The 20,044-nt window shown below is 39.2% G+C and overlaps 1 protein-coding gene across 1 annotated transcript; it reads left to right on the top strand.

The window, feature by feature from the left end:
- Window positions 1-4,438: 4,438 nt before the first annotated feature.
- RHAG (Rh associated glycoprotein) lies at window positions 4,439-20,044 on the top strand. The gene is made up of 10 exons (XM_032681511.1): window positions 4,439-4,649; window positions 9,329-9,512; window positions 11,182-11,332; window positions 11,529-11,676; window positions 12,411-12,574; window positions 14,242-14,379; window positions 14,640-14,761; window positions 15,461-15,546; window positions 16,416-16,489; window positions 17,719-20,044. The coding sequence occupies exons 1-10, from the start codon at window positions 4,514-4,516 to the stop codon at window positions 17,794-17,796; spliced, it is 1,281 nt and encodes a 426-aa protein (XP_032537402.1). The 5' UTR covers window positions 4,439-4,513; the 3' UTR covers window positions 17,797-20,044.

Here is a 20,044-nt window from a genome sequence, read left to right as displayed (position 1 = left end):
CCTCTTCAAGTCCCACTTTAGCCAAACAGTTTAATTGCATGTAATTCTCTAGAATTCCTTCTGGTGTTTACTCCTATGAGTTCTTTGTGCCCTGGAAAGATTAAAAGTATTGTATAGTAATCAAGTAAAGTCTCAGAGAACAAAGTCTGTGAGCCTTCAAATGGAAAAACAAAATGCAATTACTTCAACAAGAGGCACTGTAACATTGACCTAAACTAAGCCATCATCTACCTGTGAATGGTTTTTGTCCATTGACACTTGCTCTTCTGGTGGACATCTTAGTGTTTCCTGTAATAGATTTTTAGTGGTGCATTAGTGACTTTATTTTCCCCACATTTGTAAGAAATCAGGTAAGAGGCTGGTGGGGGTGATATGGATCCACTGAGGACAATCTCAGTGGAGTTGCTGTCCAAGGAGTTGCAAAACCCACTTGCTGGTGGTTCCCTCTTTAAGGTGAAGGCTATTTGAGGTCTGCATGGACAACCTGCATTTACTTGGCTGAGCTTTCAACTTGAGGAGAGGTAATGGGTGTGCTGACTCAAAGAATTAAAGTTAGTGTTTAATGAAAAAACAGTTCTACTGTGACACCACAGAAATGGGATAAATGTCAATGTTCTCAAAAAAACTCACTCAGCTCAAAGGCCAGGAGATCTAAGAAATATTTTTGCTACAGTGTGAGGGTGGGCTGCACCTTATCCTATCTCCCTGCTCTCTGTAGCTGTGTTCACAGCAAGAGCACACACCAAGAAGTAGCTTGAAGATTGGTGTACACCCAGGTCATACTCTGTAAATCCACCTGATTGACTGAGGGATATTCATATCTCAAACTTCAATAAACTGAGTTCAGAGTCTTAAACAACATCAGCCTCTTCTAGGAGACATCCTGAACTTGATTTGAGCATTTGTCAGCCAACAAACATGACCAAAAGGGATTTTATCGTCCTAGAAGCTTGAAACTCTGCCATAACTGTTCTCATTTCTTTACATAGAGGTTGTGCTATGCCACCAACACCCTCTTTTTTCATCATTTGGAAAAACAGGATAAAAGCCCCAACAGCCATTTGAAACACAAACACCTAAAGTTGCTTAGTAGATCCAGGTGTGCAACAATATTTATAAAAGAACAACCTCACTTCTTCCATTGCATTTATAGCCATGGAGATTGAGATGAAGATAATCAGGAGACACAAGGGAATTTCCTGAAGACCAGCAGGTCCAGTTGTGTACATTTTGATTGTCCTATGCAGCATCTGTGGATGGACACAGAAAGACTAAGAAATGAGATGTTGCAGGTGGCTGCTGCCCATCATCTGAAAAACCTGTGTCAGAAACAAGACAATCGGGGAAAAAAAATGGGAATGACCAACAGCCATTGACATGGAAGTTGCTTCAGCTGGGAAATATATCAGACCAAAATGCAGGACCTACTAATTTTCTTCTGTGAACAAAGGTTTCAACTGTGCTCTAGGGCTGCAGGATCCAGCCCTTGTTTTCATGATTTAACAGGATAAACATGCCATATTCTCCACAGATGGCATGATCTAGGGCCCATAACCATCTGTAGAAGTTTAGCAATTTAGTAGGGAACTTCATTCATACACAAAACACCCAAAAAAGTGGGAATAATCTCCTTTCCTTTAGATAATTTACCCCAGAGTTTCCACTAGAGAAATGAAGCTATTTTTGTTTAGAGCTGTGTATACAGGGGACAGTGGTTACAGATCCTTGTCAGTGCCAAATGCTTCTCGTGATTTGATTTTCCCTTTTTTCTTGGAGAAATAACTCCCAGTGTTCATCAGATTTGGCAGAGAGGGGAGTCAACATGCTGTGAACATGCCTTTTTGCTGTCCTGTGAAATTCTTATCAGGTTGGGATGAGCTACAAGGAGCCTAAAACTGTCATTTTCAGTGCTCTGGTTAGAGCAGCATTTTGTCACAGTCACAGAGAACAACAATCCAAAGTTTAGCTGAGGAAAGCCAGGACTGTTTTCCTTACCACCACTAGTGACTCAGGGTATAGATATTCATCCTTCTTCCCTTGGAGAGGCTTGAAGAGAATATCCAAAAGACCTACCATTTGCTTAAGCAGTGCCCAGACCCAAATTTGATACAAGTCAAAGCCCATTGTAACAGGCAAAAAGAGAGGGTACGAGTCAGGCCAAACTGGGTTTTCCCAAAAAATCCAGTGAACAAAGTAGCTCAGCTCTACCCTCTGGATAAAACAACTTCTTTCTCCCTGGCAGCTGATGGTACCAGCCCTTTTTTGCTTAATGTTGGCAATATTTGAAGTTAATTGGTGACAGATTCAACCTTGTTCATGGTGAGAGAGAAATGTTTCATTTATTTAGAAGAAAAAAATACTGGAGTATAAAAATATTGAAATATAATTTCTCCAGAGTGCCTATTTGCATGCAAATCATTTGTACATATCTACAACCCAGTGATCTGTGGCTGCTGGACATTGGTTCACCTCAGCAGGAAAACAGCTTAGTTACTATTTCTGGCCCCCCCCAAAAAAAAGAAAAAGACAGGTATGAATACTCTTTTGATATAAGTGGTGTCTCTGTGTGTTTATGCATCTGAATGCAATTTAAGACATAAAGTAATAACCACAGAGAAAGTCCTGATTGAATGGAGCTGAGCCATTTCAAATTTTAAACACCATTAAAAGGCACTTTCCCCAGTAAGATTTCAACAAGGAAACTTTTCCGCACCCCTGAGAGGACTTCAAATAAGGAATGCACATATGTCATGTGAGATCTTCACCAGGGAAAGCATTATGTAATTGAAAAACACAAGATATTTATGGTCGAACTATGGGTAAAAAACAATGAACTTTGCTCATGAGTTTGTTCTTTTTTCATCACTTCCTGTGCTAATGTAGGAGCTCACAGGTCCTCACAGTCAAACCTCGCTGTCTGTCTTATCCTGTGGCACAGCAAGGATGAGCAACAGTATTTTAACAAAGCCCTGTTTCCTCTCTTTGAGCTGTTTGAATGAAATGCAGCCTCTACAAAGAAAAAAAAAACACGTATGTTCTTATTTCAGCTTTCCACTTTTTTGATTCTGTGATAGACTGGTGTGTTCTTGCTGAATAATTTGATTTCCCTTCCAAATGCATAGACTCATATGCGAGGAGAAAAAGCTGAGATAATTTTAAACTTAGTTTGGATTACTGCCTAATTCTACCATCATATTAGAAAACTGTGAATTGGACTTAGGAACAGAGAAAAAGCCATGGCACTGCCCTGTGCACCAGTACAGAGGTACCTTAAAAATAACTGAGTTCTTTAAATCTCATGTGAGTAGTTTTCCAACAGTATCTCTCCAGGACAGCAGCCCAGTGGAACATCATTTCGCAGAATCTGTATATTAAGCTGATTTCTATACCCAAGGACTGATACAGTGTTTTGCTGCTGTACCCTGGCCCTACTGCTTCATCACCAATTAGCCTCCTGCTGCAATAGCATCCCTTTTTTAATTAGGTACAATTTTCCATTAAATAAAGGCTCCTACTATACAATTTTGGCCTGTCTTCTGACTAATGAAATAAGAAAGACCAAGTTACTCGCCATCACATCAATATGACTTTTTATCCGTGAAACTTTGAGGAGCCAAAACAAATTTTGACAAGCGATGTGACTCTCAAGAGCAAAAGATCATGCAACAATAATCTAGGTGAAATTTGGGGTTCTCCTTCATTTTTTGAGAAAGCTTATAACCTGAGCTTTTTAAAACCATGTGACAGATTTGGTCTCTGACCTATTTGCGTTGTCTGAGTTAAGGGAAATGCAAAAAAAAGGCAACAATTCAAATTGAAAAATTGAGTTGTTTTCTTCAAATTCCTTTTTAATAATGTAAAGCTTTCTTTTTTAAGAACTAGGAATATCCTTTTTACTTATAAAGAAGTACAATCATTTTCTTTCTAAATAAAAGTTTACAATGACACTTTGTGCTCTGAGAATGAGAACTTCACGATGAAATAAAACCAAGTATGTCTTCAGGATGCTGAAAGAGATTCTCTTTTCTTATCACATCCTATATGAGAAGGTAGGAGATTTCCCATGTTTTATTTGAGATGAGAAATTATTTACCTTTTCAAAGAAGAGCTACAACTTGAAAATATTATTGACTACAGGAAACACAGTTGAGAGTTGCTGTGTTCCTTACTACGTGCAGCAAACCAGGTTCTGTGAGATTTTCTTGAAGGCTATTTCCTTTTTAAAGGAAGGCAGTGAGAAGCACAACTGTAGCTGAATGAGCTGGTTTGCAATACACATTGTGAGGCGGGAAAGGCATGTAAGCAGGATTTCACACACAGAAATAGCCTGGGAAACAGAAATCACCATGTCGATCCATAATATTTCCCTCCCATAGTGGGTGTGACGGTGTGTTCGTGCCTCTGTATCTCTTTTTTTTTTTTTTTGCTGTATCACCCAGACCCACTGAATTAGGCAGCTCTGCTGGAGGCAAACGCCCATTATCAAGCTCTCCCAGCCCCCTGCTCTGCAGCAATGCCTTCAGCCTCGGACACCAACATGAGGTTCAAGTTCTCCATCCTAGCGCTCCTCCTGGAAGTGATCACCATTGTTTTGTTTGGGATATTCGTGGAATATAAAATCGGTAGTGACTTTGACGCCTTATACCCACGTAAGTGTTGCTGTCTAAGAATTATCGAAGTTAGAATTTCTTTAAGCTAATCCTAGGCAAGATTTCTGAATAACTTAAGAGACCTGCTGATACAGACAGAAAATAAAGTCGTGCTTTGGGGCAAACAAATTTTTCTGAGGTGTGAAAGCAGCAGGCTTCAAAGAAAAATTCAAGTTGAGCACATATAAAATTCTGTAAGTACCTAACTGCTGAGAATTTCACTGTTCTGGGAGAGAGAAGAGTCCTGAAAGTAGTTCTAGTGTTTGCACAGCAGGTCAAAACTTGGAGAACTATGTATTGCTTTGAAAGATTCTAGCGTTTTCCAGAGATGGATGGGAGTGTTTCTTGCCAGAACTTCTATCCTGATAACTGTATTAAATAATTAAAATTATTAGAACATTAATCATCCAGGTTTTGAAAGGTTGTCTTATGAGAACATAGAAAATGGGCAGCATGTGCATCATCATTAGAAAATGTTTGCAGAATACAGACTCCACGAAGGGCCATAGTTTTTGTGACAAGTTGGATAGCCCCCTGCTCTCTTCCAAAGCAGTAGCTCCATCAGGCAATGATGGTTTAGCCTTCAAATGTTTCTGTTGATTTGTTGCTCTGCAAATGCTTGATGAAATGAAGAAGGAAGCTTTTTGGCCTGAGAAGTAGTTGTTGACTTCTCTCACCCTCCTCTTCCTCATGCAAAGATAAGATTGTTGTGAATAAACGGAAAACAAAGTTTGCAGAGCTGCAGACTGTGTTTTCCTGGCAGTATTGAAAGTTTCTCATTCTTTTCCTTGGCTCTGATGCCTCAATGACTTGTAGCCCTGATTGCAGTCCTCTTAATGAGGATCACAGAAGTACAAAATTCCTTGCCTGCATGTAGTACCCTTGTAATTTTGAATGCATCCCTCATTTTGTGTCATTCTAACTGTCCTTTCAGTGATTGTTACAGGGGAATGTGATCTCAGGGTCTAGTCTTGTGTCCTGTATTCTCACAGAGAGCATTGTCTGGCTGAGAGAACAGTGAATGCACAGCATTATTCAGCTCCAGATGCAAGTCAGCTGATGAACATCAGGGGCTGATCACTCACATTTGGGTTAACTCCACTGCAATGCAGCAGTATCTCTGAGACACAGAGACTTAGGCTACACCAGAGCCCATTCCATTTCTGTGATACAGATTGGCCACGTCAATGATAATCATAGAGTCAGAGAATGGTTTGGGTTGGAAGGGAGTTTAAAGATTATCTCATTCCAACCCTCTTTGGTGGCAGGGACACCTTCCACTATCCCATGTGGCTCAAAGCCTCATCCAACCTGGCCTTGAAGACTTCCATGGATGGGGCAGCCACAGCTTCTCTGGGCAACCTGTGCCAGGATCTCACCACTCTCAGAATAGAGAATTTCCTCCTTTATTATCTGCCTGTTTAGAAAGTCATTCTCCCCCTTTTCATAGCCCCTTTAAGTACTGGAAGGTGCTCTAAGGTGTCCCCAGAGCTTTCTATTCTCCAGGCTGAACAACCTCAGCTCTCTTAGCTGAGGTCATACTGAACTATCCCAATTGTATTGAACTACCCAAGTTCCTAAATTAGGTGGCCTTAGCTAGATAGTATATTGGGAATGGCTCTTGGTCCACTGTCACCCAGGAGGTGACACCTAGGCAAAAGCTATGTCAGGAACCACAGTAATAATTTGACAGCACAGATAATTGTATTATTTACTTTTTTTTTTAACGTAGCTATTGCCTAAAACACCCCTCCACCTACCCCTTCCCTGACTCTATCCCAAAAGAACATGACAACAACAGATACAACCACAGAACAAAATTGTTTGGGCCATCTTTGTATAATTTGGTAAGCCAGAAGGATGATGTTTAGGACACAGGACCTTTAGATTCAGTTTACTAGTTTTTCACCCCTCAAGAACAGAGAAAATGGCTTCTTCATTCTCAGTATCATACCTCTGGCTCTGGTACTAAACTGACTACATTTTCTTGGAGTCCCCTTTATACAGGGGAAAATGAAGGAAGGTGCATTGGATTCTTCTGCTTAATGCCAGCAATTTAATAGTCTTACAGTACTGTGGTGCCTTTCTGAGTAAACCTCTTCTGCATGGAGGCTGCCTGTGCCACACACATCACCACGGGCACTGTGTTCCCTGGGGAGCTCCTGGGATAGGCTGCTTTAATTTAATATCTCCATTTTAAAAAGGCATCAGAGAGAGGGCAGAAACCTCGCCAACATCACAAAGAAGAGGTCTTCAAATGTAACCTATCCAGTTAGGGACCACCTATAGTTATTTCTTCCCTAATACCAGTGTCTAAGAGGTGTGGGAGGAATTTCCTGCTGTCTCCCATGCCTCCCTGCACAGTCAGTGTATGATTGTGCTGCTCCTGTGTGCTGTCCCTCAGCTGCCCACACTGTTGACCTGTGAGCAACTTTCTGGAACAGCTTTGGTTCATACAAACCAGCTCCTTTACCTGCTCCCAGGTATGGCTTTAAGCACAGTATGGATAAGGGACTGCTTTTAATAAGTACTACAGGTGGGAAAAGTTGGGAGTGAAGAACATGTAGCTGTACAGGTGTGAATCAACCTGTGCCATGTGCCTTTTGGCCAGGCTGCTCACATTACCAGTAGAAACATAAACTAAGCAAACACCAGGGATGTCATGCTGGACTTGTCGATGTTGACCTGACAGAGCTCATTGCCAATAAAGAACGAGAATAAAAAGCAGGATTTCCTAATACCTGTATTTTCACTTTTAAGACCCCTTCCTCTAAAATTTAGCTGTCTACAAAGTGCACACAAAAGCACAGTTTATCTGAGGACCTGACAGAAAATTAATGCTCTGGTTGTATAGGTTTATTAGGATATACCTTGAACCAGGACTTCCCCTGAGTCCACAAAATGATGTGTTCAAATGGCTTCCCATGCCGTCCCCAAGGATGTTAATGCATCTGTACCTCAGAACTGTAGTGCAGGGCCTGATTTTATATGTCTTAAACACCTCAGCATAATAAATTCGAGCTGTTTCCATCATTTTGAACAGAGGAAAAAATGAAAATAATAATGGATGATCACCACAGCTTTTCACTCAGGGAAGGAATGCTGAGCTGAGATCATTCCCAACCTATAGCTTTGCATTATACTGTTTCTACTGGATGCAAGTACAGGCATGGCAAACTGGATGGACAACTTCAGGTGCCCTGTGCTGCTGGAATGGGAGAACAAGGGGGTGTGATGGTTCTTCAAGCACTCCAACAGGATTTGGAATTATTATGTTGGTCTTGGGCAGCCTTGGAGAATCCTGTGCAATGGTTTTGCTCAGGATCTACCAGAGCATTTTTCCCAATCTTTGTTTTCCTGCCTCACAGAATAGAACTACTATGCTTTGCTAAACACAACTAGTTACTGAAACAGTTTAGTTCAAATCAGGCTGTTTTCTTCATCATTTAAAATCATTCCAGACCTACTCTTGTCTATAACAAAGCATGAAGGTAGCTAAAGCTCAAGGTATAGGCTAGGCTAGACTTGATAGAATTTGTCCTCAGCATCCATGAATTAACCTAGTTTTAACCAGGACTTCTAATTTACACTTATTTGTGTAAATAAGTCCAGACAGCTTTAAAATATCCAGCCTGAGGAGGAGGAAAAAGGATTGGGGATATTTGTGAACCACCTGCATTTCTATAGAATCATAGAATGGCCTGGCTTGGAAAGGACCTTAAAGATCATCTAATTCCAAGCCAACTAACAATGCCATTTCTTAGATGCAACATAAAGGCTGTTACTACACACCTGTAAGTGTTTCAGCGCTAGGTCAGGGCTGGAATATGACACTGCAAATACAGAAGTTTATCAGGAATCTCCAGTAACTTATACTTCTTGGCCCTCTTCTGGTTGAATCTGGTAACACATATAGCAAAACTAAGGAATGCTTAAAGTAACTGGAATTGTAACTTCAAGCCAAATATTATACTAACCAGCTCAATGTCTCAAGTTTTTCATGCATATTGGTATGTAAGAGCAATGAAATAGAAATTAAAAGAAAAGGTTTCTCTATACTAGAGGTTCTTACTAACAATAAATCAGAGAAAAAGCTGTTATTATAGCACTCAAATCTGTTTGGTTTAGAGTTGATTAAATCACATAAAACTTAAGAGTAAGAAAATATTTTAAAATATAAAATATCCATGTTGTGGTCATAGACTCCGTTGGTATTAAAAGCCTAAAAATAAAGAAAATTAAACATAATAACTTTAAAAAGTAGAGGAAGAACTAGCCGTATTTTAACAAAATTCATATTTGGAAAAAAACCCCAAACATTTGAAGAAAGACTAAGTGTGTGTTGACTAATGATATTAATTTCTTAATTTAAACTTTACCTTAAAATGACTTTTTCTTTTATCCATGTAAAAAAATCAATGTCTTGTACAGTAGTTTTTAGGGATGCCAAGCATAATGTTCTTTCTATAATGATATTAGAAGATATTATCAATAATTAGGTTTTGCATTTCCCAGACACTCAGTCTTCAGCTAGTAGACTGGTCACAAAGTGGGGAAGAATGTGTCATATCCATGAGAGGACTTCGGAATTCTTTTCTATTAAATCCTCCTTTATCCCTAGCTTTCTACACTTCCCAGTCACTTTTCATTGTCACTACAGAGACATGTTTTCCCTTCAGATTTTCAGGATGTCCACGTGATGATATTTGTTGGATTTGGTTTCCTGATGACCTTCCTGAAGAAATATGGATTCAGCAGTGTTGGCATCAACATGCTCATTGCTGCCTTCGGTCTCCAGTGGGGAACCCTGATGCAAGGATTTTGGCACATGCATGGAGGGAAAATCCAAATTGATGTCAGAAGGTATATGTGAATTTACAAAAATTGATATTTCTGTCCCTTAGGATATCAGGAGAAGCCATAAACTACACTATCTATGGGATCAGACTTTAGGTTCACCTAAATTTCATTAAGCCTTACTGTCCACTTCTCAAAATCCATCTCTCTTCACCTCTAAGAGGGCCACACCTGGGCCAAAGGAGCCAAAGGGTGGAATGAAAATTGAGGTGCTACATTATGTGTGGGCTGTAAGTCCTGCAGAAAGATTGCTTTGAGTCTCTGGACTTGTAGAAGCTGGAAGATTTCAGCAGTAGCACAGCATATCCTGCATCCAGCAGGCATGGAAGGATCTGTCTTTCCATGACTCACAGGGTCACAGAAGAAAGCCTGGAACAGCATCTCTATCCACTCACAAGTTTTTCTTCTACTTCCTAAGGAGTGATTTTCATGAGCATCACACTGCAGTAGGGTCTGAACACCGATTGCAGAATAAGAGACCTCATGAGTGATGTCTCCAGTAACTTTTAATCCCCCTCCCGTTCATCTATCCTGCTTCTACCAGGGCCTCAGAGTGTTTTTCACATCTGAAGTTCTATTTTCTCAGGCAACTTGTAGGCAATTTTGAAAGCAACAGCATCCAAACATTACTGCGGGACAAGCAGGAATACTCTAAGTAGCTCCTTAATGCTCACAGGCAGGCATTTGTAGATGGATCCATAATTGAGTACCTCTCTGTGCTTCAAGTTCTTGACAAATTTTTAGTTTTATTTACCTTTGCTATTCCTCAAAACATGTTAATGCTGAACCTGCCTGACAGGTCATGCAAACATGATGCACAGTGACAGAAAGTCATGCAAGACTTTCAGAATGATATAAACCATCAGACTGAAGCCGAGACCTCCCTGTCATCTTTGAAATCCAAGTGGCAGTCAGGGCTGGAACGTGTCCAGAGAAGTGTAACAGAGCTGGGGAAGGGTCTGGAGCACAAGTCTGATGAGGAGCAGCTGAAGGAGCTGGGGGGCTCAGCCTGGAGAAAAGAAGGCTCAGGAGGGACCTTCTCGCTCCTTACAACTCCCTGAAAGGGAGGTGGGGTTTGACCTCTTCTCCCAGGTAACAAGTAACAGAGCAAGAGGGAATGGCCTCAAGTTGTGCCAGGGGAGGTTTAGATTATGAAAAATCTCTTCAGAGAAAGGGTTATCAAGCAATGAAAGAGACTGTGCAGGGAACTGGTGGAGTCAAATCCCTGGAAGCTTTTAAAAAAACATGCAGATGTGGTGCTTAGGGACATGGTTTAGTGGTGGACTTGGCAGTGCTGTGTTAACAGTTGGACTCAATGGTCTTAGGGATTCTTTTCCAACCTAAATTATTCTACGATATCCCTGCACATCTGCAATGTACACCTCATCTGTTTTTTCATTATAATTTCAACCAGTTAAGCACATTTATGGTATAAGCAGGAGGAAACCATCCCACACTTATTCCTCAGCAGCTGGTAAGATCCCTACAAAATCCATGGAAAGATTTCATTTAATTTTTACCCCCAAAGATGATCTTGATAATTTTATACTTGAAAAGTTAAAGCTCTATCATATTAATATGTCATGTTGGATACTACAGCCTTAAAACTGCTTTCCTCTTTTTCATGGCTTTTTGCTTTACCTTGTTCCGTTTTTATTTATTTTCTTACCTTCAGCATGATAAATGCAGACTTCAGTACAGCAACTGCTTTGATTTCATTTGGAGCAGTTCTGGGCAAAACAACTCCCATTCAGATGTTGATCCTGACAATTCTGGAGATCACCATCTTTGCATGCAATGAACATCTAGTTGCCGAAGTACTTCAGGTACAACTATCTAGCAATAATTGTTTTCTCTTTATAACAAATGCTTTCACTTTGCAATACTTCCTGTTTGCATATTCTAGGTTTTAGTTTCTACCATAGAAATTAAACCATTAAAGTCATCCAGACTTCTCTTTCATCAAATCTTCATCTTTATGTTGTATAAAATCTGAGGTCTTATTTTGGGTCCCTGTTACAGGCTACAGATGTTGGAGCTTCAATGACTATCCATGCTTTTGGAGCTTATTTTGGTTTGGCTGTAACCTTAGTGCTGTATCGTCCTGGTCTGAAAAACAAACATGAAAATGATGAATCCACCTATCACTCGGACATGTTTGCCATGATTGGTAAGTGAAGTAAGAGTGAGTGCTGATCAGTTAGTTGTTTATTCCTCTTCTATCTCTATTTTAACTGATTACCTATTATTGCACTACATTCATTTTCCTAAGTATACTCCTAGAGGTAAATTCTTTATAGTCTGATGCATGCATCATATTTTCAGTGATACACATATATTTATACAGCTTTTCCTTGGTTAAAAGAAAGGAAAGATCAAAGTAAAGATGCATTTTCACTGTACATTCATGGTGACTTCCTTTTTGTTAAATCTTCTGCTTTTAAGAAGTATTTCCATAGAAAACCATCACAATTAAAAGGATTGAGTTGTGTCTGTCATGGTAATGGCTGTGTACCATATACCTGTGTGTCCATGAGATCTATTCATAGACCAATTAAACATCTAAAACTACTAGTTATATCTATAGGTGATAAAAGATTTGCATGTGAACTGTCTTGCTAATGCCTCTTATTCTGATTGGGTTTTCACATTGCTCTGGCAGTAAGTGGCCCGTGACAAGGGGTCACAACATGTTAGGAAGATTTGACAGAGATCACGTGTCAAAATCCCAGCTGACAGTGTCAAAAGCTGTGTATTCTAGTATTTCTTCCAGTACTTTGGCTAGTCCATGTTTCTTATTAATCATCTCCCTCATTTCTTGTAGTTACCTGTTGGGTCTTTCACATTAAAATACTCTTTATGACTGAATAGCCTTTGCTTTGTTTTGACTTGTATTTCATCCAGGTACCCTGTTCCTTTGGCTGTTTTGGCCCAGTTTTAATTCTGCCATTGCAAGTGGGGGAGACATGACAACAGCAATTATCAACACTTACTATTCCTTGGCTGCAAGTACCATTGTAACTTTTGCCCTCTCCAGCTTGGTGGACAAAAGAGGCAAATTCAGTATGGTAAGAATCTCATCATAACCTCTGTTAAATCGAGTCAACCCCCTATAATAAGAGTGTCATGTGAAAGGTGGGAGTTCAGATATTTGCTCATAAATCCCCCAGGAAAGTTGAGACCCTGGTGTCCAACAGTCTGTCAGTGTTTCACAAGGAGACCCTTCACCACCAGATCTATTGAGCGTACCTCGACCTCAACAGAGCCTGGACCCCTCAGCGGGTCCTGCCAAGGTGTTATCCACCACCAGCAGCTGCAAGGACTCACTTTAGCAATTTATAGAATAATATTTTTTATTAATACAAATTCTGACAGACTAATAAGGTTTGAAAGTTGTCAGTGGTAGCAGCTACTGCAAAAATATATTTTAAAGCAATCTACTGATACAAATATTAAGAAAGTACAAACTCTGAAATGAAGCAATCTAATTAATATACTATGGGGTAAGCACAAGTAAAAGCTCTAGTCCTAAAAGCAGCATTCAAAGTGCATAGAGCATATTTCTCACTCCAGGTATCCCTCTCAGGGAGGGGGGGAGAGAATGGACTCAGCCCGTCGACTGATCCCAGCAGTTTCAGTGGAGGTCTTCTTCCACTTTCCTCTTATCTCTAACTTACTTTTATACTATATTCTTTATGTTTGCGTGGAGTTTAGTCTTCAAATGTTTGGGGTTTTTTTCCAAATATGTATTTTGTTAAAATATGGCTAGTTCTCCTTCTACTTTTTAAAGTTATTGTGTTTAATTTTCTTTTTTTGTAGGCTTTTAATACCAACTGAGTCTATCACCACAACACGGACACTTTATATTTTAACATATTTCCTTACTTTTAAGTTTTACATGATTTAATCAGCTCTAAATCAAACAGATTTGAGTGCTGTAATAGCTTTTTCTCTGATTTTATTGTTAGTAAGAACCACTAGTATAGAGAAATTATTTCTTTTAATTTCTCACAGAAAGGATTGGAAAGCACTGGAGCAGACTGTCCAGGGAACACAGTGGTGGTACAGAGCTGATAGTTGGGCTTGATAACATTAAAGGTCTTTTCTAACCTTAATGATTCTATGAATCTGTGATGGTTTTCTCTTATCCACAGGACCTGCTGGATCATAGTGACATTAGTCCAGTGTTCAGGTGGACTTATTCCAAAGACAGCCCTGTTTGAGTTATCTTATTACAAGAGCCAAAAGGCTCCTAAGGCAAGGACCTGTTCCCTGCCAATCTCACAGTGCACCTGCACAACAGGCAAAACCAAACTAACTTGGGGCTACCAGGGTGACAACCTTTCATCTCCTGGCCCTAAAATCCAGCCCTACATTTTCACCCACTTCTTTCCCCCAGCTGCAGTTTTGTCTGAGCTCAGCATGATCAGGATCAGGATTTGCTGCTGTTGTAGGAGGCAGCTCTCACTCGCTCAGCCTGGATTCTCAAGAGATCAGAGTTTTGGTGACTTTGCAAAAGCTGGACTTCATTAAAGTGTCTTAGAGCAACTTTGAACCTACAGCAAGAATATGTAACAGGGAACCTTGCTTTAAGTTCCTATTCCTTCTTCATTGGAAAAATCTCACCTGAAGAAAAGGAAAAAATCTGTGTGCAAGAGAGCCTTCAGAAGCACTCAGCCCTAAAAGGAAACTCTGTTCCTCATATATCACCTCCCCCTCTGTGTCCCCTTTGCAGGTTCTCATTCAAAATGCCACCCTGGCAGGAGGAGTAGCAGTGGGTACCTGTGCTGACCTACGCATTTACCCTTTTGGTGCCATGTGCATTGGGATCCTTGCTGGAATTGTCTCTGTCCTTGGGTTCCGCTACCTGACTGTAAGTACTGGGGACCCACCTCTGCTCTCATTTACTTATTGCCCTTTGGATTTCCTGGAGCTCCGTGCATTTGCTAGAAAGGGAGGATAGAAACTGGCTGATGCAGCAAACTCTAGACAATGGTGACTTTTGATAATTTGATTATTTTAATAACAATGATTTGATTTTTGTACTTCTGCACTACTTTCTTTTGCACATCATTCTAGAGATCATGGAATTCTATAAACTCACTATAAACTTCCGATTTCCCTTCATTTCAGCCTCTGTTGGAATCCAAGCTGAACATTCAAGACACTTGTGGAGTTCATAATTTGCATGGTTTGCCTGGAATTCTGGGAGGTATCGCTGGCATCATAGTAACTGCAGTAACAGACCAGACAATGTGAGTTACAGAGAGATGAGAAAAAGGTTTCTTTTAATTTTTTAACATCTATCTTAATTTTCCACCTTCTTTGGATCTAATTATGATTTTTTTTCAGAAATGCACCTTTGATTTAATGACAGGCATCATAATCTGGTTTGAATGGGATTCTTCTTAATCTCCTGCCTTTAACACTCTGTTTAAATGCCAAGTGTGTTCCAGATTTAAAATGCAAAAAAACCAAATAATTTAAAATCATCATTAAAAACTCAGTGCACAGAACCATTCAAACATAGAAAAATATTTATTCTGACTCTACAATTGCACTGCTAGTAACTGTAATATTTCAAAACAAATTGGCAAAATGGGCCTTTTCCACTATCTTATAAGACTCCAAGAAGATGAAATGCTGATCTTTTTGACAACAGAGAGCATTCTCTAAAAGCTTACAGTATACTAATAATTTTTTCAAAGAACTTGTTTTCATTTGAAGTCTAAACCAAGTCAAATTAAAGTCATGATTTGTCTTGTACACAACAATGGCAGGATTTGTTGGACCTAATGTTCTTGGAGATCTTTTCCAACTTTGATGATTCTAGGATATTTTCCTATGAGCCACCTAGTCCAGCAGGCAGCAAGTACAATGTTGTAAGACCAACTATCAGTCTCAAAGTGTACCAATTTTTTAATAGTCAGTGGTTTCTTTTCTACCTGTTTCAGGCATGGTGTCCAGCTAACTCCTGGCAAGCAGGCTGCTGCCCTGGGAAGTACACTTGGAATTGCACTGGTGGGAGGAGCACTGACAGGTCAGTCTGATGCATGTAGCAGCTGAACTATGTGTGAACTTAGAGACTTTTCCATGGAGAACGTCAGTGTATCAACAATTTCATGTGAATAACACAAAATAGAAGTAATGCACGATGGCACACTGGTAGAAATTCAGTTTTTCCAATATTTTTGTCTTCAGATAAAGTCCAGGTTGGACATAAGAAGAATTTCTCCACTAAAAGGGTTGTCAGACATTAGAAGGGGCTGCCCAGGTGGTGGACTCCCCATCCCTGGAGGTGTTCAAGAAACGACTGGACGTGGCACTCAGTGCTCTGGTCTAATTGAAGAGGTGATGTTTGGTCAGGGGTTGGACTTGATGATCTTGGAGGTCTTTTCCAACCTTCATGTCTCTATGATTCCATGATTCTAGATATCCTACTGAATACATGCTTCAAAGACACTGAGTTTTATATATATATATATATATATATATATATATATATATATATATACACACACATAGGAATAGTAAGATGTTGTTCTGGATGGAATTCTTCTCCAGATCTAAAATTCTGAACAGTAACTAGTTTGAGACTAATACATATTCAATGAGGTGTCACATGTTTCCATGTGTTATTGAATATTTCCAAACAAAAAAAACCTGGAAATTTCAGTCTGAAGTCTGGGGAAGGTTTGAGCAATTAAAAACAAGCTTATATTCATGTTTATACGAAGAAATCTGCATCACCCCTCAGAATAAGTGACCTGATGTTCCAAGATGGTTGGATATTTCTGTAGATAAGGAAATGAGTCAGAAATCTTAGCTGACTCCCCAGGGCACATCTTAGGGACGTTTATTTTGTCATTTTCTCAATTTTTTTAACCTCTGATCCTGTTTTTCCTGCAGGTGCTATTCTAAAGCTGCCCTTCTTGGGACAAGTCTCTGACCAGAACTGCTTTGATGACTCTGTTTTTTGGGAGGTAAGATACAACCTCCTTTATTTTCGTGATATTGGAAAATGTACATCACACTGTAGCCCTGCTCTCCTGGGTTGGTGGTTTGCACACTTGAGTCAACTTTCAAAAATGATGCTCTGCCTCGGGCTGTGGACTTATCAAGGCCATCTTCAGGACCTTTTCTGGACTTCTTAGCTAGTCATGGCCTTTTGAACAAAAAGTAGAAATACAGCCAACAGATTGATATGTCAGTGGAGCTCTTTATCTCTCTTTTAAGTGCTCACTGTATCAAGTATCCTCTTCCTTATTAGAGACTGATGACATACTCCTAATTTAAACAACCTGAATTTTATCCTTTATACCAGGACAAACCCAAAAAGGCAAGGCAAGAATTAATACTTGACATACATTAATTGTAAATAAAATGTACTGAAGCAAAAAGGAGTTCTTTTCAAGTGTTTTAATTAATTAAATTCCAATATGGACGAACCACACAATTTGGCTTTTGGTGAGAGAATGTTTGCAGTCTAAGGGAAAGTTTTGAGCCAAAAGATCAGCTGCAGCAATGACAATCAGAAAAACAAAAACAAAACCACAAAAAAACCCAAACAAAACCACAAACAAACAAAAACCAACCAACCAACCAGTCAAAAAAAACCCCTAAAATATTTTAATGACAACTCTGCAAGATATGTGCTGGTTGACCTTGGGAAAGTCAAAGCACTGGTTTTGGTAAGACCTAAAATGTGTTGTCACATGTAAATGTTAAAAAATGTCAGGACAAGAAAAGTTCTACAATGGCTGAAGAATTTGCAGCCTGTGTTGACCTGTGATAATAACAGCCCCTGCTCTACTGAAGATCCCGTAGTATCACTAACATTGATCAAAAATACTCAATTCCAAATGAGCTTTATCAGATAATGGGAAGGAACATTGATATCTGGCATACAACATCATCTATATTTCTTTAGAGAAGTCTCCTTGTTTCTTTCGAGCTCCTTGAAAATCCCAGATATTAATTCTGTACTCTCATGGCTGACATCAGCATTAGGGAATTCTTCTATGAACAAACCCCTAAGTTCACCCCTCAGAATCCAGAACTGGTGGTTCATGTCAGGCTGTGCCAATGTTGATAAGCAGAAACATAACATATACAAATAGAATTACATTCTCAGCACATTTTAGTCTACTTTCATGGCAAAAGTAAGTCTACATCTGAACTCTTAACTGAACTCTTCTGTTTTTCATGGCAGGTTCCAGAAGAGGAGAAAGGACATGAAATTCTCTCCAGCAATCGTGATGAGAACAGCAGATTTGAAGCTGCCATGTAGAAAAATAATTAGTCTGTAATATTTGTGTTAATGAAGCTCTTTTCCATTTCTAATGCTAAGAAACAACATCCAAGTATTTTCCTTATCACCAGAGGGTTTTAAGAAGTAGCTGTAAATAACTATATTTTTGTGATATAAAACAAGCTTGATTTTAGAGTATGTAGTCATTATGCCAAGCCCAGGTGAATTAATTAGGTCTTTCTAATATATTTGTTCATCATCAAAATTATCTATATTTTATCTTTGGTTGCCACTGAGTCAATATAGCTATTGCAACAAATTTTGGGTTTCAAGATTTCTCCAGGATAATATATTTAACTGAAAGATTTCTGTGTTACAATCACATCCTTCAGCTGTGCAGAGGTAATCAAGAAGAAATTAATTGATAGTTTTTGTTCAGATTCTAACAAGCTTTTCCCCAGAGCATCCCATATTAACTTTTTAAGAAAGTTTGTTGTCTTATTTTTGGATGGGGGGGGGGAATGGGCTGTATTTTGAAGATTGATTACGACAGGAAACAAAATGTTGAAGTCATTCTCATGGCAAAGCACAGATTACAGACATTGATGAGCTATTCTAAGTGGCAATATGAGTTTGAAGATTCATTGTTAATATGTTTATTGAAAGGGAGAAGAAAGTGAAATTGTGAAAAATTTCATTACAGTCACAGATTTCTTTAGACTGTTTCAGGGACGTAATAAGGGAATTGAGTAGGAACTATGAGAAACAGGTAGTTGCATAATATGGCTTATTACATTCAGCAGTAATAAGTGGGTTGTAGCACTGGTAATGTTAATAAATATGAACCGAACTATTGCTAGCTCCAAAAAAGCATGAGTTGTTAGGAACTGATTGGAAAGAAACCATGTCCAACCTACAGAAGACTCAGAGAGGACTTCCATGTGTTGAGTCACTGACTTTGAAGTCACTGTCTCCTAAAACAAGAGAAAGCAGAAAGAAGAAAATTGAAGCTAAATTAATGTAAATTAACTCCACCTGAGAAGTGATGACAGTGGCTGCTCAGCTAAGAGAGAGAAAAATTGAGGGAGCTGAAGGAACTCTACAAGATGAGAGCAGTTGGGAGCAGAGTCACACCCCACATCTGTGCCCATGTGCATGGAGTAATCCAGGGAGAAGCAATGGATGGGAAATCTAGCAGAAGGAACACTTAAGTGCATTATTTGGACATGGAAAGCTACCACTGATGTCTCAGAAGAACAAGCTAAAGTGGGTGAACTTTAAAGACTTTATTTATATTAGCATCTTATTTCAAGTCTGACTCATCAGACTAAAGAGAAAAACTCCTCTCATATAAAATAGCACATTTTCAGTTGTGCTGATGTATTTTTCCTTCAAAAACTTTAGAAAGATACTAGTCAGGGTTGTCTCATGTTATATCAGCTGTATACTGCTATATATGCCACATTTCTACCTATAGATGAAAATACATTTGTTGTAATACACTTCAGTTCAGATATGCTCTTTTGCAGATGTACAGCAATTGACTCTGTTCTACCTTGTTGGCTATAAAATATGCTTTATCCTTTCAAAGCTTTCACACAATCGTATTTGTAAAAATGGAGAAGGTATTTAACAATGTAAATATTGCATATGTAGATATTTTAGAAGGGGTTTTGTATAATTTGCAAAGTATTGAAGTACTTAAAAAATATTCCATATGTAGACAGCCTTTAAAAATCTTATCTTCAGTACAGGAATGTCACCCCTCAAAATCTTGTTTGGGCATTCAGAGGGTCTTTCTTTCACCTTACAGAGGTGAGGTAATTTCACTGATTCTGTGTTGACCACCCTGAGTGAGGTCAATGCCAGAGTGAAGAAGTACCACTCACTGTCAGTAAATCTTTTAGAATTATAGAATCATTAAGGTTGGAAAAGACCTCCAAGATCATCAAGGTCAACCTGGAATGGAATATCACCTTTCCCACTAAACCATATTGTGAAGTGCCGTGTCTACTTGGTTTTAGAACCCTTCCAGGGATGGTGAGTCCACCACTTCCCTGGGGAGCCTGTTCCAGTGTTTAACCCCTTTTTCAGTGAAGAATTTTTTCCTAATATTCAAGTTGAGCCTTCCGTGGCCAATGATGCCCTCAACAGTTATCTTTAGTTTTTAAAACAAAAAGGGGAAAAATGAACTATGCAGTTTGGTTCTCCAGTTCTCCTTATAATCTTTCCACAGTAATCCAGACCCTCATCCTTCAAGAACTCATTATTGTCCTCTGCCTTTTTT

Source organism: Chiroxiphia lanceolata, chromosome 3, assembly GCF_009829145.1.
Source record: "Chiroxiphia lanceolata isolate bChiLan1 chromosome 3, bChiLan1.pri, whole genome shotgun sequence".
Lineage (NCBI taxonomy): Eukaryota > Metazoa > Chordata > Aves > Passeriformes > Pipridae > Chiroxiphia > Chiroxiphia lanceolata.
This window is presented reverse-complemented; position numbering and strand designations above follow the sequence as displayed.